The sequence below is a fragment of the Pristiophorus japonicus genome, chromosome 4, assembly GCF_044704955.1.
Source record: "Pristiophorus japonicus isolate sPriJap1 chromosome 4, sPriJap1.hap1, whole genome shotgun sequence".
In the NCBI taxonomy this organism is placed as follows: Eukaryota; Metazoa; Chordata; class Chondrichthyes; family Pristiophoridae; genus Pristiophorus; species Pristiophorus japonicus.
In genome coordinates, this window is record NC_091980.1 from 96,723,702 (window position 1) to 96,745,514 (window position 21,813).

A 21,813-nucleotide genomic window follows, 5' to 3' on the forward strand; every position below is an offset into this window, starting at 1 on the left:
GTAGAGAAATAAACAGCTTGTTCAGCTCTATGTTTGTGATGACAATTTTATGTATTTTTGTGAGGAGTAGGTGTGACATTTATTTACAACGGTTTATTATATACAATCTTGCTTATTGATTGGAATTACTCTGTGGACATTTTGCATACGCAGCATTTTTAATTGAAGTAAAAATATCAGAGAGAAAGCAAATTAAACAAGCCTTTCAGGAAAATGTCAGTTCGAGCTGTGAGGACTCTTGGCTAAGAACATGCTGAGGAGAGATTTTATATTCCAAAGAAAACAAAGCTTCATTAAACCTATAATTAGCAATTACAGAAAACAGATTAAAAAAAATATATTTCACTATTGTTTTCTTTCTTCTGAGTGGGGAACCCCTGATGAACTGTATTACTATTGGATTAATAAGCTGTTAAAAATTACAATGAAATGAATCTTATTACAATCGTATGTTTACTAACCTGTATGGATTGTTTTTGATTCAGTCTGTCATTCCTGTTTATTAAATATTTTTTATAAAGCTAAAAACTTCAATAGATGTAGTTTTAAAGTTGCTGTTTGATCTACTTATACTGGCTTTCCACACCTTTTGTTTGTATAATTTTTCAGAAAGAACTAGCAAACAAATTGCGGAAAAATACCCTTTTCATTGCTCAGTATTTTAGACAGCAAATAAGGGTGTTGTGACAAAAATTAAGCATTCAATCTAAGATTCAGCACAGTACAGAGTATTAGCTTCTTAAATTCTGTCACAGTACATAATGGGCAAAAAAAACACAGCTTCAGCCACAGAAATCATGGCCTAGATATTTGTTTAAGCCAGTTTTCAAGCGCCAAATGGGTGCAGGCCACGATCCTCAAACCCGAAGACAGAGGCCCAGGAATTGTTCCTCAGGCTGCATCTACATAATCGCAGTGAGCTGACACCTCCTCGGAATTTGCACCTCCACAGGCAACTCTCCTGATTGAAGAATTAGGTTTCAAAGTTTCCGACCGCCTGTCTCACGACGCAGCCCTCAGCTAGGACTCGGGGGGGGGGTGGCGGGGGGCATGATCATGGGCAGCAAGAGTTCTGTGGAACCAGGAGGAGCACTCCTGCACCTCTTGGTTCCACATCAATTTTTCTTTTTAAATAATTGCAGTGATGACTGCTGGCTAGGCTGCATCCACATCTAGAAAACCTGGGCAGAGCAGGCTTGACACTTGCTCAGCTCAGGGCAGCCCATTTTCTCGGAACATATGTAGGGGGCCGAATGTCTGTTTTAGGCAGCCACTCTGGGCGCATGGAAAATGGCCTGCCTCCCATCTCGGATGGGACGTTTTTCAGGTGTCTTTCGGGCACGGGAAGTTGGTTTCTGAAATTGGAACTTGGCCCATTTTAATCCCCCGGCCCATATCTCAGCGTAAGTGATACAAATTTTAGTCAATTTGCTTATGATTTTTGTCCAATGGAGGGGAATAGACCATTCAATTCAAATACAAACATCATGTGGGATTTGTTCAAATATGTTTGATGGCAGCATTTTGAATTTAACACTGTTATTTAAAACTGCCTTGGTACAGTCACTTTTTAAGGGTATTTATCAACCTGTCTTTTTCAAGTTGAGGAGTCTGTCTGTAGTCTTTAAAAAGCTGCTGCAAAAATCTATATAGTGTTACTGCTACTTTCACTTTTTCTTTTAGTGTTGAATAAAGTTGTTTAGCAGTTTAAGCCCAAGTCCAAGTCTAGTGTAGATACTGCACTGCTTTCTGAAGACAGTAAGATTAACATGAATGAATGGGATAGAAATCCGCAATGGAAATAAAGTGAACAGAGTTCTCTGTTCATCTCTGGGCACACTACAATTTAGCACAAATATCTGGGCAAATGAAAACGCTTAGGACAGAGAGGCTAGGGTTCACATATGAGGGCAGTCTGAAGCACAGAAGCCAAATATATAGAGGGTAACAAAAAAATGAACTTTAAAAGTGCAATAACCCTTACTGCCATAAATCAGTACCTCAACAAGTGAAAAGGTCTGTACCATTGGACATTCCGTGTAATATGTTGGCTCACACAATATCCAAGTGTCATTTGGCTTGAGGTAAAATAATTAATGGTAGTCTATCGTTTTAACTAGTGATATAAGGATATAAAAATCTCTAAGGAAGCAGTTTTTTAAAAAAGTATTTCTCTTAATTGATTGAATTGCAAATTGTTAATTTTTTTCTAAACAATTGCTACAGAAAGAAAATGAACAAATTTGAATTTAAAATGTATATATCTTTATAGAATCGCGAAGACGCTTCCAAGACTCGAGTAGATGATAGTTTTGCATGAATTATTATGGCCTTTCTTCACCACAACATGAAGTATTACTTTGGACAATTTGTGCTGAATTACCAACAATCAAAGCATTAAATTTCTATGGACATTGTGTCAACTTGGGTTTGTTACAAATTTTAGATCTGCCTTAGGCCATCTCGTGGTTTTGCTTCACTGATCACTCATGGAAACAAATCCTGCCTTTCTTACAGGCAAAATTTCACCCATATTGCCAAATATCTAGTTACCAAAAGGTGTAACAATAGGACCTACTGGTTATCTGAACTGGTACCATGTCCATTGCAAGTGCCATTACATGCATTTCTCCAATCTTCTGAAAGGCAGACTGATTAACACGTTAGTGAGGCAAGGCCAGATAAAAATAGTTAAGCTGCTTTATTTTAAAGCCAGCAAGTAAGCTTACAGAGTTATAACAAATCTCCCTTACTTCAACAATATCAGATCTTCCTCATAAATGATAAGCAAATAATAAGAAGGGAAATACAGTGCTCTGTCCTGGATAATGGGCTAAATCAGTATTGCCAACTCGCGAATTGATCACGAGAGATGCAATTTTTGAGTGAAATAAAGCATCACTCATGTTCTCGTGATGAAACTCTGAAATCTCTGGATTTTTTGGGGACTGATTGCCAGCAAGCGATATCAGTCCTTCTGCGCATGTACAACCATATGGGGGAGTCTGTTAGACCTATTTAACCGATGTAGATTGGTTGCTATTTCCCTGTCGCTGATTGGCTGCTATTTCCACATGGCTGCTATTTCCACATCGCTAATTGGTTGCTATTTCCACGTCGCTGATTGGTTGCTGTACTAATGCAGATGTTTTACTGCAGTGCTCTGTGTCCTGAGTGGCTCATGGCTGCTACCTGTAATGCATTGCAGCAATTTGCCCGGCAATCTCAGAGTCACATCTGTAACGCAGACCAACCCACTCGATGTCTGAACAGGCAGAGTGAGGAGCTGGACCTGGAGTTTGGTGCTGGAGCCAGGCAGTGAGCGGAGGCGGAGATAGGCCCTTCTCACCCAGCACCGACAGCCAGAGCTGCGGGCAGCGGCAACAGCAGCAGGCAACGATGGAGCTCGGGTGGCGGGGGTCTGAAAGCGCAGCACTGGGAAGGAGAGGGGGAGGGGATCAGATTGTGCTGCCCTCTGTAGGGAGTGGTGTGTGGGGTCAGGTTCACCTCTGACCTTCTGAGCGGTCCGAATCGCTTCCACTCCCTGGGTTCTAGACTTTGGATTTATTTGGGGATGTGACGAAGTGCAAGAGACAACTGATTTTGGTGCAAAGATTTTATTATGGACAAGAAAAATACAATGTCAAGCTTGTAATGACTAGAATAAAGAACATTTCATCACACATTCAAAAGGGGTTACAGAAAATGGTACACCTCCCACCTCCCAATGCCTAGCTCTGATTAGGTTAAACTCCAACGCAAACAGGGATGATGCTCACCAATCCTTTATTATCAGTTGGCGGTGGTTCACGATTTCAGGGTTCGTGGGACCTGTAGGTTCTGCTTGCTGTACCCCGAACGTCGTGGAAGACTTCTTACTGCCTAGTCTTTAGTTAGGTGGTGTCCGCTGATGCAATAGGGTGCATATTGGACTTATGGGGTGAGTACCCACTTTCTTCCTTCAGCAGTAGGTTTTAAAGTTGCTTTAGGTAATGTTTCATCAGTTGGTAGCTAGGACTAGATTGTAGAGTGGAAACTTTCAAATCTTCGGTTTCTTCTTGAGGAGTTTTGATTTTGGAATTGGTCGATCGCAGTGCTTTCGATGTTACCACGTTGGCTGTGGTCAGTTTTGCTGCCGTGATGGCGATGTCCGAAGTTACTGGGAACTGCTTTCTCTGCTGCAATGATGTTATTCCTTCTTCTTTCGATAGCAGGGCAGTGTGGCCCAGGAGTGTTGTCGAGGTTAGAGATGTTGGTGCTCAGAAGAGCTGCATAAAACTGTTTTGGTGGTCTCTCTCTGTCCTTCCCCTCTTCGAATAAATGAATGCCTGCTTCCCTTTTCGTTAAAAAACGGGCCCCAGTTATACATTGAGAGCCATTCTAATCTGCGTGCCAAATCAGCCCCGATTCTTTGTTTTAATTTAGGTGGGCTTGATATCTCTTTGTCATATTTTGGCGGGCCCATTAATGGTAACCTGTCTCGGATGTGTCAATCTTTCAAATTTGTTTCTTGATCGGGAAAAATTTGCTTTGGTATGTGCAATGTCCGCCTAGGCCTGGGTTTTCCATGTGGGCTGGAGGGGCCATTATCACTATGTTTGCGCTGGATGGGTTTCCTGTTCAGAGTGATGGCTGGCTATCTCTGGGTTGATTGTTGCTCTGTTAATGTCTCCTGGGAAGAAGGGTTTTCGAGCTTGCACAATTCCCCAGACAATTTGTTTAGCTTCAAATACTCCAGACAACTTCAATACCCAAAACTGTTTTTTTGTATATATAGTTATCGTTTAGTTTTCAGCCCTTTCCACAGGGACCCAATATGCCTTGTAAAATCCCAAATTCGATAAAAACTCATAGTTTCTTCCATGTGCAATTTAGGATCCCAAACTTTCTGGTTGACAGTTCCAAATTAAATTCCCTTTCCAATGAGTCCAAACACTGGGGGAGTTTTCCCACAAATTTTGCAATCCTACACCTCATTGGGCCCACATTGCGGGGAGGAGATTTTCCCCCTTTGGTCCTCCTATAGGAGGGAGGGGTTTTACCCCTTTGGGTAAGGAGCTTTGCCCCTTTGGAGAAGGATATTTGCTCCTATGGATCTCTTAAAGGGGAGGGTATTTTCCTCCTCTTGTGGAGGGGGGGGGGGCAGGGGATTTACCCTCAATTCTACTTCACAATAATATTCTTAGCAGTGAAATTGGAATGAGTGGAACGGGCTGATGTGATGGAGCTGGGGTTACAGTCTAAGCCTGTGTGGGTGCAGGTCACACATTGGTTTATTTTTGAAAAAGATAGCAACATGATTTCTATATGAAATCTGTTGATTTATGAAATGGTGAGGTCGGCAACACTGCTAAACGTAATTACTTTTGGTCAGCCTCAGTATTGATTCAGACCAAGGGCCTGGTCAGCCTCTCTACCTCTCTTTCCTCCTTTAAGACGCTCCTTAAAACCGACCTCTTTGACCAAGCTTTTGGTCATCTGCTGTAATTTCTTCTTATCTGGCTTGGTGTCAAATTTATTTTTTGTTTTATAACACTCCTATGAAGCGCCTTGGGACATTTTACTATGTTAAAGGCACTATATAAACACAAGTTATTGTTGTTGTTAAATCTTATGGTAAACTGCCGAGGCTTCACTTGCTTCTCTCTCAAGCTGACCCCGAACATATAGGTCTTTGTTCTTTTATTCCTTGTGTTCACAGGACATGGGGAGGGGGGGTGGGGTGGCGGGGGGGGGGGGGGGAAGGTCTACATCTTCGCTCTTGTCTCGGATTAGGATTTGGCAAGTGGGGCTGCCAATTTAACTGGCCACAACCCGCCTAAAAGTGGTTTCTTACCAGACAGCCCATGCTGTGAACACAAGAATAGCACCATCTCCAGTGAATAGCCTACTGGAAGTCTGAAGCAAGATAACAAATTACATATTGTCCTAACTTGTTATGGATAATAGTTTCAATGGCTATTCCATTAACATACCAATCTCTTTGTCTCAGCAGCTCCAGTGTCGCCCTTTGTTAAAAACAAAGAGGTGACTGTATCTTAAAGTTCAGAACTTGATTTCATATCAGAAACATTTTATAGCTTAAAATAAAAATCCCTCCTGGGTAAAATAGCCAATAATACCTAACTTTGACAAGGTTATTGAGAACATTACACTTAATAATTTTCAAAAAGAATTGGTTTAATAAAAAGGAAATGATTTAACAAATATGAAGGTTAAAACCACAAGATAAGTAGTTCTTTGTTTTAAATGCTCCAATCAAACCCAGTCAAAGTACTGTATTGCAATCTTTGTGTTGTGCAACATTTTCAAAATTTGTTGGCAATTGATGTTGTGCCTTTAAAGTAATTTACACGTTGCTGCAAGCAAAGGGCATGCCAGCGAGTTTCAGCTTGTGAATACAAGGTATTGTTGAGCTGTCCAGGCAGTAACAACAAGCAAAGGGTCTCAGCAAGAAGTTATTATGTGACTTGCGGTCAAGAGAATTAATGCCAGGGCAGCAGGACAAAACAAGGGTACATCTGCATGCCACTGGCACCAAGATATGAAACATAACTTTATTCCACCATTATAAAAAGATTAGCGTCGATAAACAAAAGGCAGCTGGCACAGCGATCCATCAAAAAATACACTGCAGGCACCAACAATACACCCCAGCGTTATCATTTTTTAATGTACATCAAAAGTCTGACATTAACGGTCTATAGTTGTATTTTTTGTTGTTCCCAGAACCAGCAACTACAAACACTCCAGCTTACTACTGACATAAAGCAATAGAAACAATTATTTACAGACGCTTTCAATCTAAAAATATCCCTAACATTTAACTTCAAACAGAACTGAACTGACTTAGAAACAAAGCTTTCAATGTTCTTGTAATGATTACATAAGTTACTATGTGCAGATTTATGAAAAAACATTTGCCACTTTGGGAAGTAGTTGAGCCATTCTAACCATGTTGTTTCCCAGAATCAAATACCCCACGTGTTGAGTTAACTGATCTTAGTTGCAGTGGCTGCAAGAGGGCTACAAATTGCTTCATTATCTTGGTGTCGTATTTGACGCAGAGATGAGCTTCCGACCACATATCCGCACCATCACTAAGACCACCTACTTCCACCTCTGTAACATCGCCTGACTCCGCCCCTGCATCAGCTCATCTGCTGCTGAAACTGTCATCTGTGCCTTTGTTACCTCTAGACTTGACTATTCCAACGCACTCCTGGTCGGACTCCCTTCTTCCACCTTCCATAAACTTAAGCTCATCCAAAACTCTGCTGCCTGTATTCTAACTTGCACTAAGTCCTGTTTATCCATCTCGCTCGTTGTGCTCGCTAACCTACATTAGCTCCTGGGTAAGCAACACCTCGATTTTAAAATTCTTATCCTTGCTTCCAAATCCCTCCATGGGTTTGTCCCTCCCTATCTCTGTCACCTCCTCCAGCCTACAACCCTCTGAGATATCTGCATTCCTCCAATTCTGTCCTCTTTTGCCTTTGTTACATCTAGATGTGACTATTCCACGTACTCCTGGTTGGCTTCCCACATTCTACCCGATCCAAAACTCGGCTGCCCATGTCCTAACTCGCACCAAGTCCGGCTCACCCATTACCTTTGTGCTTGCTGACCTACATTGGCTTCTGGTTAAGCAATGCCTCGATTTCAAAATTCTATTCCTTATTTTCAAATCCCTCCATGGCCTTGCCCTTCCCTATCTCTGTAATCTCCTCCTGCCCCACAACCCCCTGAGATGTCTGCGCTCCTCTAATTCTGCCCTCCTGAGCATCCCTGATTGTAATCGCTCAACCATTGGTGGCTGTGCCTTCTGTTGCCTAAGCTTTGGAACCCCCTGCCTAAATCTCTCTGCCTCTACCTCTCTTTCCTCCTTCAAGACGCTCCTTAAAATATACCTCTTTTGGTCACCTATGCTAATTTCTACTTATGCAGCTTGGTGTCAAATTTTTATCGCATAGTACCCCTGTGAAACACCTTGGGACGTTTTACTACGTTAAAAGGCGCTATATAAATACAAGTTGTTGTTGATTTTAATCGCTCCACCATTGGCGGCTGTGTCTTCAGCTGCCAAGGACTTAAGCTCTGGAATTCCCTCCCTAAAATGCTCCACTGCTCTAGCTCTTTCTCCTCCTTTAAGACGCTCCTTAAAACTCATTGACCAAGCTTTTGATCATCTGCCCTAATTTTTTTATGTGGCTTGGTGTCAAATTTTATTTGATAACACTCCCGTGAAGCACTGTAGGATGTTTTACTATGTTAAAGGCAATATATGAATACAAGTTATTGTTGTTGGATTAGGGAGAAAATAACCAAGGTTTCTGTCCCTGATCACTATCCAGCTGCATGTAATACAAAGGACATAAGAACAGGATTGGGCTCAGCTATGATGACCACCATGGTAAAATAATCTACCAATAATCACCATTAATGTTCATACATGAATAATGGCCATTTGAATGATGTGCTGCAGGAAGATCAGTGCCTGTGGGGGACGAATTTCTGAAGTGTGTTCAAGAGAATTTTCTTGATGAGTACGTTTCCAGCCCAACGAAGAAGGAGGCATTGCTGGATCTGGTTCTTGTGAATGAGGAAGGTCAAGTGAAGCAAGTGTCAGTAGGGGAACATTTAGAGAACAGTGATCATAGTATCATAAGGTTTAAATTAGCTATGGTAAAGGATAGGGAGCAATCTAGATAAAAAATTGGAGGAAGGCAAATTTCAATGGGTTGAGAACAGATCTGGCCCGGGTAAATTGGAATCAAAGATTGGCAGGCAAAACTGTAATTGAACAATGGACTGTGTTTAAAGAGAAGATAGTTCGGGTGCAGTCGAGGTATATTCCCATGAGAGGGAAAGGTAAAGCAACTAAAGCCAGAGCTCCCTGGATGATGAAAGGGATAGAGAGTAAGATGAAGCAGTAAAAGAACATGAATGACAGAGCTCAGGTTGAGAATACAAGTGAGAATCAGGCTAAATATAAAAAGTTCAGAGGGGAAATAAAAAAGAAAATAAGAGGGGCAAAGAGGGAGTACAAGATTAGATTGGCATCTAACATAAAGGGGAATTCAAGTCTTCTATAGGCATATAAATCATAAGCAGTTAGTAAGTGGAGGGGTGGGGCTGATTAGGGACCAAAAAGGAGACCTACGCGTTGAGGCAGAGGGAACAGCTGAGGTACTAAATGAGTATTTCCATCTGTCTTCACCAAGGAAGAAGATGCTGTCAAAGTCATAGTGAAAGAGGAGGTAGTAGAGATACTGAATGATAAAAATTGATAAAGAAGAGGTTAGAAAGGCTGTCTGTACTTAAAGTAGATAAGTCACCAGAATCCGATGGAATGCGTTCTAGGATGCTGAGGGAAGTTAAGGGGGAAATCGCAGAGGTACTGGCTATAATTTTTCAAACTTCCTTAGATACAGGGGTGGTGCCAGAGGACTGGAGAATTGCAAATGTTACACCCTTGTTCAAAAAAAGGTGCAAGAATAAACCGAGCAACTACAGGCTAATCAGTTTAACCTTGGCAGCGGGGAAGCTTTTAGGAATGAAAATCAGGATCAAAATTAACAGTCACTTGGACAAGCGTGGATTAATTTAAAAAAGCCAGCACAGATTTGTTAAAGACAAATCAGATTTAACTAACTGATTGAGTTTTTTGATGAGGAAATGGAGAGGATTGATGAGGGCAATGCAGTTGACGTGGTGTACATGGATTTCCAAAAATTGTTTGATAAAGTACCACATAATAGGCTTGCCAGCAAAATTGAAATCCATGGAATAAAAGAGACAGTGGCAGCATGGATACGAAATTGGCTAAGGGACAGGAAACGGAGAGTAGTGGCGAACAATTGTTTTTCAGTCTGGAGGAAGGTATACTGTGGTGTTCCCCAGGGGTCGATTCTAGGACCACTGTTTCTCTTAATATATATTAATGACTTGGACATGGGTGTACAGGGCACAATTTCAAATTTTGCAGATGACACAAAACTTGAAAGTATAGTGAACAGCGAGGAGGATAGTGAGAGACTTCAAGAAGACAGAGACAGGCTGGTGGAATGGTGCATTATGGTAGGAAAAATGAGGAAAGGCAATATAAACTAAAGGGTGGAATCCTAAAGTGGGTGTATGAACAGAGAGACTTAGGGATATATGTGCACAAATCATTGAAGGGCATGTTGAGAAAGCGGTTTAAAAAGCATACAGCGTCCTGGGCTTCATTAATAGGGGTATAGAGTACAAAAGCAAGAAAGTTATGATGAACCCTTATAAAACACCGGTTGGACCTCAACTGGAATATTGTGTCCAATTCTGGGCACCGCACTTTAGGAAGGATGTGAAGGCCTTAGGGAGGGTGCAGAAATGATTTACAAGAATGTTTACATTGTACATTAATGATTTAGACGAGGGGATTAAATGTAGTATCTCCAAATTTGCGGATGACACTAAGTTGGGTGGCAGTGTGAGCTGTAAGGAGGATGCTATGAGGCTGCAGAGTGACTTGGATAGGTTAGGTGAGTGGGCAAATGCATGGCAGACGAAGGATAATATGGATAAATATGAGGTTATCCACTTTGGTGGTAAAAACAGAGAGACAGACTATTATCTGAATGGTGACAGATTAGGAAAAGGGGAGGTGCAACGAGACATGATACATCAGTCATTGAAGGTTGGCATGCAGGTACAGCAGGCGGTTAAGAAAGCAAATGGCATGTTGGCCTTCATAGCGAGGGGATTTGAGTACAGTAACAGGGAGGTGTTACTGCTGTTGTACAGGGCCTTGGTGAGGCTACACCTGGAGTATTTCTTGCTATTGAGGGAGTGCAGCGAAGGTTCACCAGACTGATTCCTGGGATGGCGGGACTGACATATCACGAAAGACTGGATCAACTGGGCTTGTATTCACTGGAGTTCAGAAGAATGAGAGGGGACCTCATAGAAACCTTTAAAATTCTGATGGGTTTAGACAGGTTAGGTGCAGGAAGAATGTTCCCAATGTTGGGGAAGTCCAGAACCAGGGGTCACAATCTAAGGATAAGGGGTAAGCCATTTAGGACGGAGATGAGGAGAAACTTCTTCACCCAGAGAGTGGTGAACCTGTGGAATTCTCTACCACAGGAAGTTGTTGAGGCCAATTCACTAAATATATTCAAAAAAGAGTTAGATGTAGTCCTTACTACTAGGGGGATCAAGGGGTATGGTGAGAAAGCAGGAATGGGGTACTGAAGTTGCATGTTCAGCCATGAACTCATTGAATGGTGGTGCAAGCTCAAAGAGCTGAATGGCCTACTCCTGCACCTATTTTCTATGTTTCTATGATTCTATGAGGAGTGACTTCAGTTACGTGGATCGACTACAGAAGCTGGGGTTGTTCTCCTTCGACCAGAGAGGGTTGAGCAGAGATTTGATAGAGGTGTTCCAAATCATGAGTGGTCTAGACAGAGCAGATAGAGAGAAACTGTTCCACTGGAGGAATGGTCGAAAACCAGAGGACAGAGATACAAGTTGATTGGCCAAAAAACCAAAGGCTACATGAGGAAAAACATTTTTACTCGGCGAGTGGTTAGGATCTGGAATGCAGAGCCTGAAAGTGTGGAGGCAGACTCAATTGTGGCTTTCAAAAAGGAATTGGATAAGTACCTGAAGGAAAAAGAATTGCAGCACTAAGGGGAAAGGGCAGGGGAGTGGGACTAGCTAAGGTGCTGTTGCAGAGAGCCGGCACAATCTTGACGGGCCGAATTGCCTCCTTCTGTGCTGTTACCATTCTATAATTCTATGAAAAGTGGCGAGGAGCAGGGGCAAAGCTAAATTAGCAAGAAATAATAAAATTAACTGAGAAAAAGCCTGCCACGTTCACTACTAGTTATAATAGTTGAAGATGTTCCCCAATCCTTAGCACCTTTATAGGGCTTACCACCTCCTAAAGTGATTTCCTTGTCGCTACAGCGATGTGTGTCACTCGGTAGTTCTCTAGTTACATAGGGTTTACAGCATAGAACAGGCCATTTGCCCCAACTGGTCTATTCTGATGTCTATGCTTCACACAAGCCTTCTCCCACCTTACTTCATCTAACCCTATCAACATACCCTTCTACTCCTTTCTCCCTCATGTACTTATCTAGCTTCCCCTTAAAAGCATCAATACTATTCACCTCAACTATTCCCTGTGGTAGCAAATTCCACATTCTAACCACTCTCTGGGCAAAGAAGTTTCTCCTGAATTCCTTATTGGATTTATTAGTGTCTGTCTTATAATAATGCAGGTGAAGTGCTATATTTATTTGTACTGGGATAATCAACCTTTTGTGGAGTTTTCTCTGTTCTTTGTTTTAGAAGGCAAGAGTCACACTGTTAGAATATTCCTTAAGATTTGGGCTTGATCTTCTGGTAGGCTTTCAGTCCTGCAACTTGCTAAGGCATTTTGTTTACTTCGATTTGCTGATAATTAAATTCATGCAAAAAATTAATCAAATGATGGGTACACACAAATCTAGTAAGCGTCAGTCTTGAGATTAAGAATCTAGCCAAAAGGTGGAAGAAAATCAAATTTCGTGCACTGTTTTTTTTAAATCCCCATTTCTGAATTTGTAATATTTTATTTGATGTAAAATGTACATGTAAGTTTGATCACACTGGAGTTAGAGTATTGTTTCTAATTTGCGAACCTTACTTTCAGAAGGATATCAAAGCCATGGAAAAGGTTCAGAAGTGATTCACTAAGTTGGGTTGAGAGGCTTTACATATAAATGACTAGAAAAGCTAGGGCTCTTCCTATTACAACAAAGTAGATGGTTGGGGATCTTACAGAGATGTTCAAAATGATGAGAGTTTAAGATAAGGCTAATTGGGATAAACTGTTCCCAGTTGATAACTAGAGGTACCAAAATTAATTACTAAATGAACAAGGGGGTGATTTTGGTCTCTCTCACCACCACCAAATTGGCCTGGCCCTCCACTTTAATGAACTTTTGCCAGTTCAGTTTGGCTCCACGGATTAGCTATTGGATTTCTCACACCTCTTTCAGAATGAGTTGATAGCTTATCATTTCCATGCAAATGAGGCCACCCATGAAAATGGTCCAGGTCTCAAGCGAGCTCTGCCCATCACCTGCCCAATGTATGTGCACGTCAAAGTTGCACCTCCTCCCCCCAACCCCCGCCCCCCTGCACAATGTAGAGCTCAGGCAATTAAAAAAAAAATTATTACACAGAGGGTTGTTAGTATATGTAATGCCCTACTGGAAATAATGGTGGAAACAGAATTCACAATAGTTTTTGCAAACAATGTGGGCAAATATTTGAAAAAGAAAAATTTTAAAGGATAGGGGGATGATACTAAGTGGATCGATTTTTCCGAGTGCTGGCATCAGCACGGTAGGCCTCTATCTGCACTGAAATATTCTGTGATTATAGCTCATAAAAGCTGGACATGTACAATGAGCTGTTGGAATACGTACTATAGTGATTTTCACTTTTTAAATTAAAAAGTAATATTGCCAACATGTAGAAGACCAGGAAATACATGGGATCATTTCCTAACATAGGTTAAGTTGAAAATTGAAACCACCTTCACACACTCTTGTTCACCCCATTTCATGTACATTTATTTAAACTACTTGTTTTGACATTCAAAACATTTTTCTTTGACAGCACAAAGAAAAACAGAGATATTACAACCTGAACACACTTTTTTCAAATATGCCAGAATCTTAGATAGAACACATGTTGACTATATCAGCTCCTTAAATAGAAACAACATTAGACATCCTCCAGGGCACGCCCTCACCATATCACGTCTTGTATGACTCCCAGAAATGAGAGCATTTATAATCTGATACCTCAAAAGACTCTAAGTCCGAACTTAAAAAGCATGCGGTGCTAATTTTTCCAAACATTGTGAAAACATGTTTAGTGGTATAGTTGTCAAACCATATTTATACGGTACTTCATGCAGCATGGACATGACAGTTTGTAACAATATTGTTTCCTGGAGGGAGCTAGCAGTGGCTTTCTGCATTCATTTTGGTTGCAAAGAGACGCATCCCATTATTGCGCTGTGGAGCATTGCTCATCGAAATGCCTGTAGCTCGGAGCAACTGTCACATTGTCCCACCACCTGTTTCGAACTTTTTGAAGCTCAAGGCAATGAAGTGTCCTCTAACTGAAAAAACACACCGCCTTTCGACAGCTGAAGACTGGAAACCCCCATGCAGCAGTTAGTTGTAACTAAAGATAGCAGGAGTTTGAACAGTCACACGGAGCTCAGTCCACAAGCGGCGCAAAATCTATTTTCTTCTTGAAGGCACTGACAGCTATGGGGAATTGCTTTTCTCGCATCCTGTTTCTTTCTCCGGTCTCCGCTTTTTATAAAAGAAAAACACCCTAATAAGTTTCCATACCTCGATATTTAGAACTGGTTAAGTCACGAAAGGTCTTACAGATCTATTTATAATTCCTTGGAGTGACTTAAGATCAGAGGTGATTGCCACCTAAAGAATTGAGTTATTAATCTAGCCAAAATTGATGTGTTCAAGTTTACTATTTTAAAATAAAGGCTTGGCCACACGCAGCACTTAAATCCACAAAGGTGCGCTTCCCATCCACAGCAAGTTATTTTCTCCATCCGTGTCCTTGTCAGGAATGATGTCATTCACTCTTAATTTTATTATAATCAACTTCTCCAGTCGGTCTCCAGGCCGAACGGAACAAAAGGATGAAATGCTTCACAGTGCGGGCCGCCGAGGCTGCAAGTTTGCACCGCTGTGAGCGGCTGGGGGAGGTGGGTGGATGCAGGGGGAGGTGAGCCCAGCCCAGCCCCACCAACACTCGGCGCTCGCCCATCCCCAGCACCACCAACACTCGGCGCTCGCCCATCCCCAGCCCAACCGGAGCGGCGCAACCGCTTTGGGGGAAATCATTCCACAACCCCCCCCCCCCCCGCCCCAACGCTGCAAGCAACCCATCTGACGGCCTGAGCTCTGCCACAGGGCGAAAGCTGCAGGCTCCGCGAATAATGAGGACAGACCTCAAAAATAATCCAAGGGCATTTTGTTCATGAGGAAAATCTATTTAGATCGAAAGCTATTTAGACTTTCACAGCTAGGATTCTAAAGAAGCTGTTAAAACAAATAGCAATCGCGCATAGAGCGAGAGAGGAAGGCGGAGGAGAGGAAGCTTGTTACCTGCATGTGGTTTCTGAGCACTGTTTCCCATCACTTCCTTTCATTTAAAGCAAGGCAGAGCTAGGGTTTTGTGTGCAGATGACCAGTGTGGTACTTTCTCCTCTTGGATTCAGAAGGTCCATTTACTGGCGGGAGCAAGTCGGCTTTTTTTTAAAAAACAGAACAAGAGGAGGGTTGAAGCTCAAAAGTGATCTGCAAAGCACTGCCTGCCTTCGACACAAAGAGAAGCTGGGCAAACGGAGGCTGCTGGCGTGCGCTGCTCCCCGAATGGGAGATCCGAGCCCTTCTATCCGTGGAATCGCGCAGAGAGTGCAAAGGACCAGGCTCCGAGAGACACCGCCGAACCGACCCACTGGTCCCCGACTCACTGAACGTCAACTACTTCCGACTGCGATCTGTAATGATCCTGGCAACGGCGCTGCCCATCTCCCGTCACTGCTTCCCACCGTACTCAATCGATCAGTCAATCCCAATTCATCAACCACACCGCTTCGGGAATCCAGACACTGTACAATGCTGCTAATCTGCAGCGACAGGACCAACATTTCTATTATTTCCTGTCAAACTGACTCCCCCCACCCACCCCACACAGTCACTTAGTAATCAAAAAACTGATTTTTAATCTGTGACTGGCATAGTGTACGGACTACATCATGCCTTAGGAATGCTTTATAGAATCTAATGTACAGAATAAGCCTCTGGTACATTCAGGGTGGATTATAGACCCGTTGTGTTATGTAACATAATTTCATCTGAAACTTAAAAAAAAGATTAATCAAATAAATTGAATTTCTACAGGGGTTCTCCCTTTCAGCACGAAAACAATATTTTGTTCAATGGGAGCATATGCTTATTTTTACATTTTTAAAATTTAATCTGGGAAATTTCAGCTTGCTTGAAAGACAATAAAATCAAAATCGACTACTTGATGATAACTGCGGTTTTACACCAACATACCATGGTATAATGGCATATGTACATATATAATCGCAGTGTTGTGCGGTTATAACTGAATAAAGCCAAGCTTAAGCACCATAATTTAGTCAAGCAGTTAATGAACATCAGAACCTCAAGAAGATATGGTAGCCTCATTGACTCACTGCCAGCACTATACTATATATTATTAAATGTGTTTTTCGTATCTTATGATTATGTAGTTGGTCCTGAGCATAGTAAACATGGTATAACCCAAGTAAAAAAAAGCAACAACACCGATAGTGGCGTGGAGCCAAAGGTGTGTCGTTTTAGCTGGCTTATAATGTGGATCAACTCATTTTAATAAATACCTGTATATAATACAAATATTAAAATATCCTAATTTATGCATGCATATAACTATGGTATATTTTCACTGGCTGTGTTGCTGTGCAGAGTACATGCAGTACATGCAGAAATTCATCAGTGAACAACGTGCATTTTTCATAGAAGGCATTGGTGAATTTCACAATGCCCCCCAACTTTGCTGAATTTCAGGTGTTTGCCACAACAAACAAACCTGTGTAAAACCTGCAGCCCTGTACACAGCCCACTAATTAACTGTTTACACCAATCAAATGCCTGCACTGAATGGCAGCAAAGTGAATATTCTAGGTCACAACACAAGATCAAAAAGAGGTAGGGAAAGGAACAAGACAACCCCGACCCGGCAAAAATCACAGAAAATCCAGGCAAACTCCAGCACTATGAATATAACCTGTACCAGGTTTATTTGTTACCAGGAATTGTTACTGGCTTAAACAAAACAAGTTAACAATAGCTTACTGAAATTGGTTGGGAAAAAATGCAAAAACATTTAATAAGGTTAGTTATGTTGGCTCAGTTGGGGTATCATTCTTGCTCTAAGGCAGGACATTGGTGGGGCGGGGGAGTTCAGGGCGAGTGAGGCGATTAAGCTTCATTCCAGGGGTAGATCTGGACTTTGAGCGATCGTGTCAAACAGGAGATAGCGAGTCGGCGGCCTGTTTAGCAATGGAGATGAAAATCGGGAGAGATCGAAAACGGACTTCCTTCCCTCTATTTTACTCTATTGCACAAAGGCAAGATCTCTTCCCCTCCCTCCACCCCTATAACTTCAGAATGTAATCAAAATTAACATATCAGTGCATTGTCAGAAATTATGCCCTTTGGCTGGGATGTTAAACAAGACCCCATTTCCATATTTAGAGTGACGTTACTATATGAAGAAGAACAGAGACGTGTCTGTCCAACATCACTCAACATCACAAGAAACATATGTTACTGATCATTCACCTCATTGCTCTTCATGTGATTTGGATGTGTGCAAAATGGCTGCCATGTTTGTCTACATTGTAGTTCACTGTATATGAAGCATTCAGAGATATAACGAGGGGCTCTTTAGATGAAAATCTTTCCAAAGAAATAGTAAAAAAGGCATAATCTTTAGACTGCTGAATTACATTTATTTTATCTATCTGGGCCAACCAGATTTATCAGTTTTCAGTGCCTGCACTGTGACACTGGAACAAACAGTAATGGTACAGTAATAAAGTTACTCAAATGTCAGGAGTAGCTTGATCGCTGTAATATTAACCTTAGACTACTCAAATAAGCACTTAAAATAAATGTTGATGAAAAATAACATTTTTGAACATGAAATCTGCTAGCCCTATTCTCCCAATCCCTCCTTTGCCATTCTTGATTCTATTTTCATATTTACCTTCTATTTATTTCCTATCCAATTTATCAATCTGGTTCTTTTTCTAATTTTAAAAACTCTCCCCAACCATACATTTTGGAAGTGGGAGCAACCTTCAAGAAAATACTTGGTTTCCATCATCTGAAAGCCAGTTTTAGCAATTGACTTTTCAGCCAACCAAAAACTGAAAGGGGAGAAAAATCACAACACAGATATGAGCAGGTCACTGTATCATGTGGTTTTGACGCTATAGGGAGGTTGTGGAGGCTGTCATCCCTGCAGAAATGGGATAGTAGTGCTCCTAAAATGATGGGGAATGACTTACCACCCCCATTCCTGCCAACCATGTAGCCATCCCTATCTTCCACAGAGTCCAATGGTGGATAGCTGGAGCACCCACCTGAGTCAGGTGGTATGCTCTTTTCATGTGAAAATTGGCATCCTATGATGTGCATAGAACCTGAACTGGCATTTTAGAACAGTACTGGGTGAAGTGGCGCCATGCACATTCTGCATAGTATCAAGTGGTGGTCCAGCCGAAGAGGAGCCCAGCAGGTACGTTTTACTTTATTTTTTGGGCCGAGGAGGAGCAGGAGTGTTCCTCCAGGCTCCAGAAGAACAACTTGTGCCACTGCCGCACTCGTTTCCCCACCCCGCCCCCTCCCCAAAAATACTTCTCCTCCCCAAGTGGCTGTTTTGTTTGCACTGCACACCCAGATCCCAGTGTCCATTCTGAATGAAGTGGAATTTTATGCTCCAAGTCAAGACAAAGAAGATTAATTTGAACCAAAGTTCATCAAATACCATTACCTCCAAAGCATAAGGCTGAAAAACAACTCAGGCTGGATTTCCCTCCTTTTGCCGGGGAGGGTCAGAATTGGACTTCCATTTGCCACTCCTAACCCAGCATGACCCGAACCCAGTTTCCTGGGATGGGGCTGTTTATCTGTTACAAGACAGGCTCCTGGTGAGATCCTTGTATCAAGAGGAAGCCTGCCACTGCCGAAGAGGGAAATGCAGGTGGGGCTGCAGCAGGACATCAGCTGGAACACCAGTGGAGTGAAGGCCACTTAAAGAGGCAGAAGAGCCCCAAAGATCAACACATTGATTGAGCTGAGGCCTATAAAAGGTAAGATTGTGGGGTCCTCTCCTTCCAAAAGGGGCATCAGTGGAGTTTTCTCTGCTACTCTAGGGACACTTGTCCTGGCATCACTGAGGCAGCTGAAGTAGTAGTGGAAGTCTGGGCAAGCAGGGCCATTACTGGGCCCTTCCTCCCCACCATCATTTACATGCACTAGAGTGATGTAGGCGTGGCAAGCAGCCATCCTTGCTGGATCAAGGCAGGAAAGTCTAGGTTGGGGCAGAGATTCAACATTAGGCCATCCTGCCTGGTTTTCTGATTACTGATATTCTTCCCATTAAATGGAACAGATTAAAAAGAGAGTACTTTGAGGTACTGCTAAAATAGACTCATGAGCTCTAATATTTAGCTTCAATTTCATTGAATATTAGAGTGTATTGCAATTGAATTTTGAGTAAGATTCTATGGGGTAGAAATTGCCCCCCGCCCAACACGGGGCGCTCCCACCTCATTTCAATGGTTTTTACTGCAGCTGCGGTTCAGGTCGCCTCTTGAGTGATATTCAGCTCTTTGTTGTTTTTTTCCCCTTGGATCCAGAAGTCGCTCTTAATGGGGGCGGTGACAACACCTGAGGGGCGGAAGTTGGGAGCGATGCGGAGGGACTGCCATGATGACGTCATCACACGCCACATCACCATGGCTCTCTCCTTCACTTAAAGGGGAGGGCCTCCTCGATTTAAAAATTTCGGCCCACTGGGGCCCCAGGGAGGGTTTTGGCTGGGCCAGCGGCCTGGCATGCAAGAGGGGATGCCAGTCTGCCTGTTGCCGGCCAGGCCGAACCCGGGGGCATAACTGTCGGGCCGACATGGCAGTCAGCCGACAAAAAAAAAACATGGCGGCACCATGATTTACGGGAAGCCGCACCGCCATTGCAGAAGGCCACAGCCTCACTGGACCACCGGGAAAAAACAGGTTTTGGCACCGTTGGGCATGCCGAAGATTTTCAGAGGGGAATGTCGCCGTTGGGGGGGGTGGGGTAGATCGGCAGTGTGCACGGTGATGACGCGCTTACCACGGATCGGCAGCAGCGGTAAGGGAGGGATCGAGGCACCGCCGAGTAAACTCGGGAGGGCAATTGGGCTAGCAGCAGCCAGTTCATCAAAAGTTGGTGGCCACTCCACTCCGCAACATGGTCGCTGATTTGCAATAATAGGCTGTAAGTAGAGGATCAGTTTTGGCCTCTATGAATTTGTTGTGGGTTTCAGGATTCACCAATGTGACCTCCTCAGCCCTGCAATTCCAAAATTACCCACATTCAAAATAATGCCCAAAGATTGAATCTTTACAGCTTTTAGTTTCTGACAATTATGGGAGACAAAGTTATGCAAAATTCAAATGCAGTACATTATAAATCTGAATTAATACACTGCTGCTATTGAATAAACGATCAAGTTACAAATTTACTCCATTTCCTGTTTTTGTACTGAAAAGCTAAAGGAAATCACAAATGGTTAATATTTGTGCTTGCACCAGCAGAATAAAGATGAGTTCCATACACAGAAATAATTTCACAAAATCTTTCTTAGCACTTTTTGTGAAATCAACAGATGTTCTAGTTTATTTATGTATATAGTGATTATGGTGCCACAAACCTTTAATGTGTATTTATTTGTTCTATTCTTAATGACATGTGGTACTGTGCTAGTTTAGTGATGCTGGGCCTCAGTGTAAGCTAGCCCTCCATTCATTCTTCTATAAACAGCCCCTGTAAGAATAAAACTTCCCCAACATATATAAGTTAAAGCTTTCATCAGCACATTAATTCTTATAATTAATAACATTTTATGTGTTTTAATGAACATCTTTTGCAGGAAATCAGTTTGATGTTTTTACATAGGGAAACTTGATGGAACATTTGATTCAAAAAGGCTGAATGCCATACAACTCTTTATTTTCTTACATGTAATAACCACAAGAAATGAATCACACTTGTTGGCAGGAGGAGATGTGTAGTTAACTATCTGACTGTAGTCAGATGCAGGTACAGCCCCCAAAAGTGATAAAACATAGAAAATATTTTGGAAATCACACTGTGATGCATCTTTAAAGCCTAGCTTTCAAACTACTGTGAAATATATATGGTGCGGGGCTAGAGCAATGACGTCTTAATATTTCAAACATTCTTCCCTGAAAGGATCCATTAGCCTCACTGTGTTCGGCTGATGACATTGCCTTGGCCACGCAAAACATGAATCTGTCCATCACCGAGGAGACCCTGACCAGTGATTTACAGAGGATGGAGGCCGACTTTCGCGAATGGCATCTTCGGCCAAACCTGCAAAAGACCGTCACCTCGACATTCCACCTCAACACCCATCAAGCAAACCAAACTTTGAACGTCTTTTACGGTGCAGAGGTAAACCATGTCAAAAAACCCTCCTATTTAGGAATCACGCTTGATCGCACCCTGTCATGTAGGCAACATCTCCAGAACCTTGGGAAGAAACTAAAGAGTAGGATCAACTTAATACAGAAACTCGCTGGATTCACATGGGGAGCAGACGCTCAAACTCTCTGGACGGCAGCACTCACCCTGGTGTACTCTACAGTGGAGTACTGCTCTCTGGCATGGCTATCAAGTTTGCATGTCAAATCCGTTGATGTCCAGCTGAATTCTACTCTGAGAATTATCACCGGTACGCTTTTATCGACACCAACACCGTGGCTGCCCGTGCTTGAAAACATCGCACCACCACACCTACACCGCGAAAGTGCAGTCTCCAGCGAATACAACCACTACACCAGCGAAGACATGCCGATCCAAGCCGACTTGAACAACCTACCACCAACCCGTCTCAAATCTAGAAGACCATTTTGGACACGCC

General features: G+C 42.5%; 1 protein-coding gene across 3 annotated transcripts in view; it reads right to left on the bottom strand.

Annotated features, from left to right (window-relative positions):
* Positions 1–21,813, bottom strand: part of neurl1b (neuralized E3 ubiquitin protein ligase 1B) — a 643,022-nt gene that overhangs the window by 44,594 nt on the left and 576,615 nt on the right. The window contains exon 1 of one of the 3 annotated variants that reach the window (XM_070878443.1): positions 15,192–15,665. The exons of the other annotated variants lie outside the window; for them this stretch is intronic. Coding sequence (XP_070734544.1) covers positions 15,192–15,222 — 31 coding nt within the window. The 5' untranslated portion in view covers positions 15,223–15,665. Of the gene's footprint in view, positions 1–15,191; positions 15,666–21,813 lie in introns of those variants that run through there. 3 annotated transcript variants of the gene reach the window in all.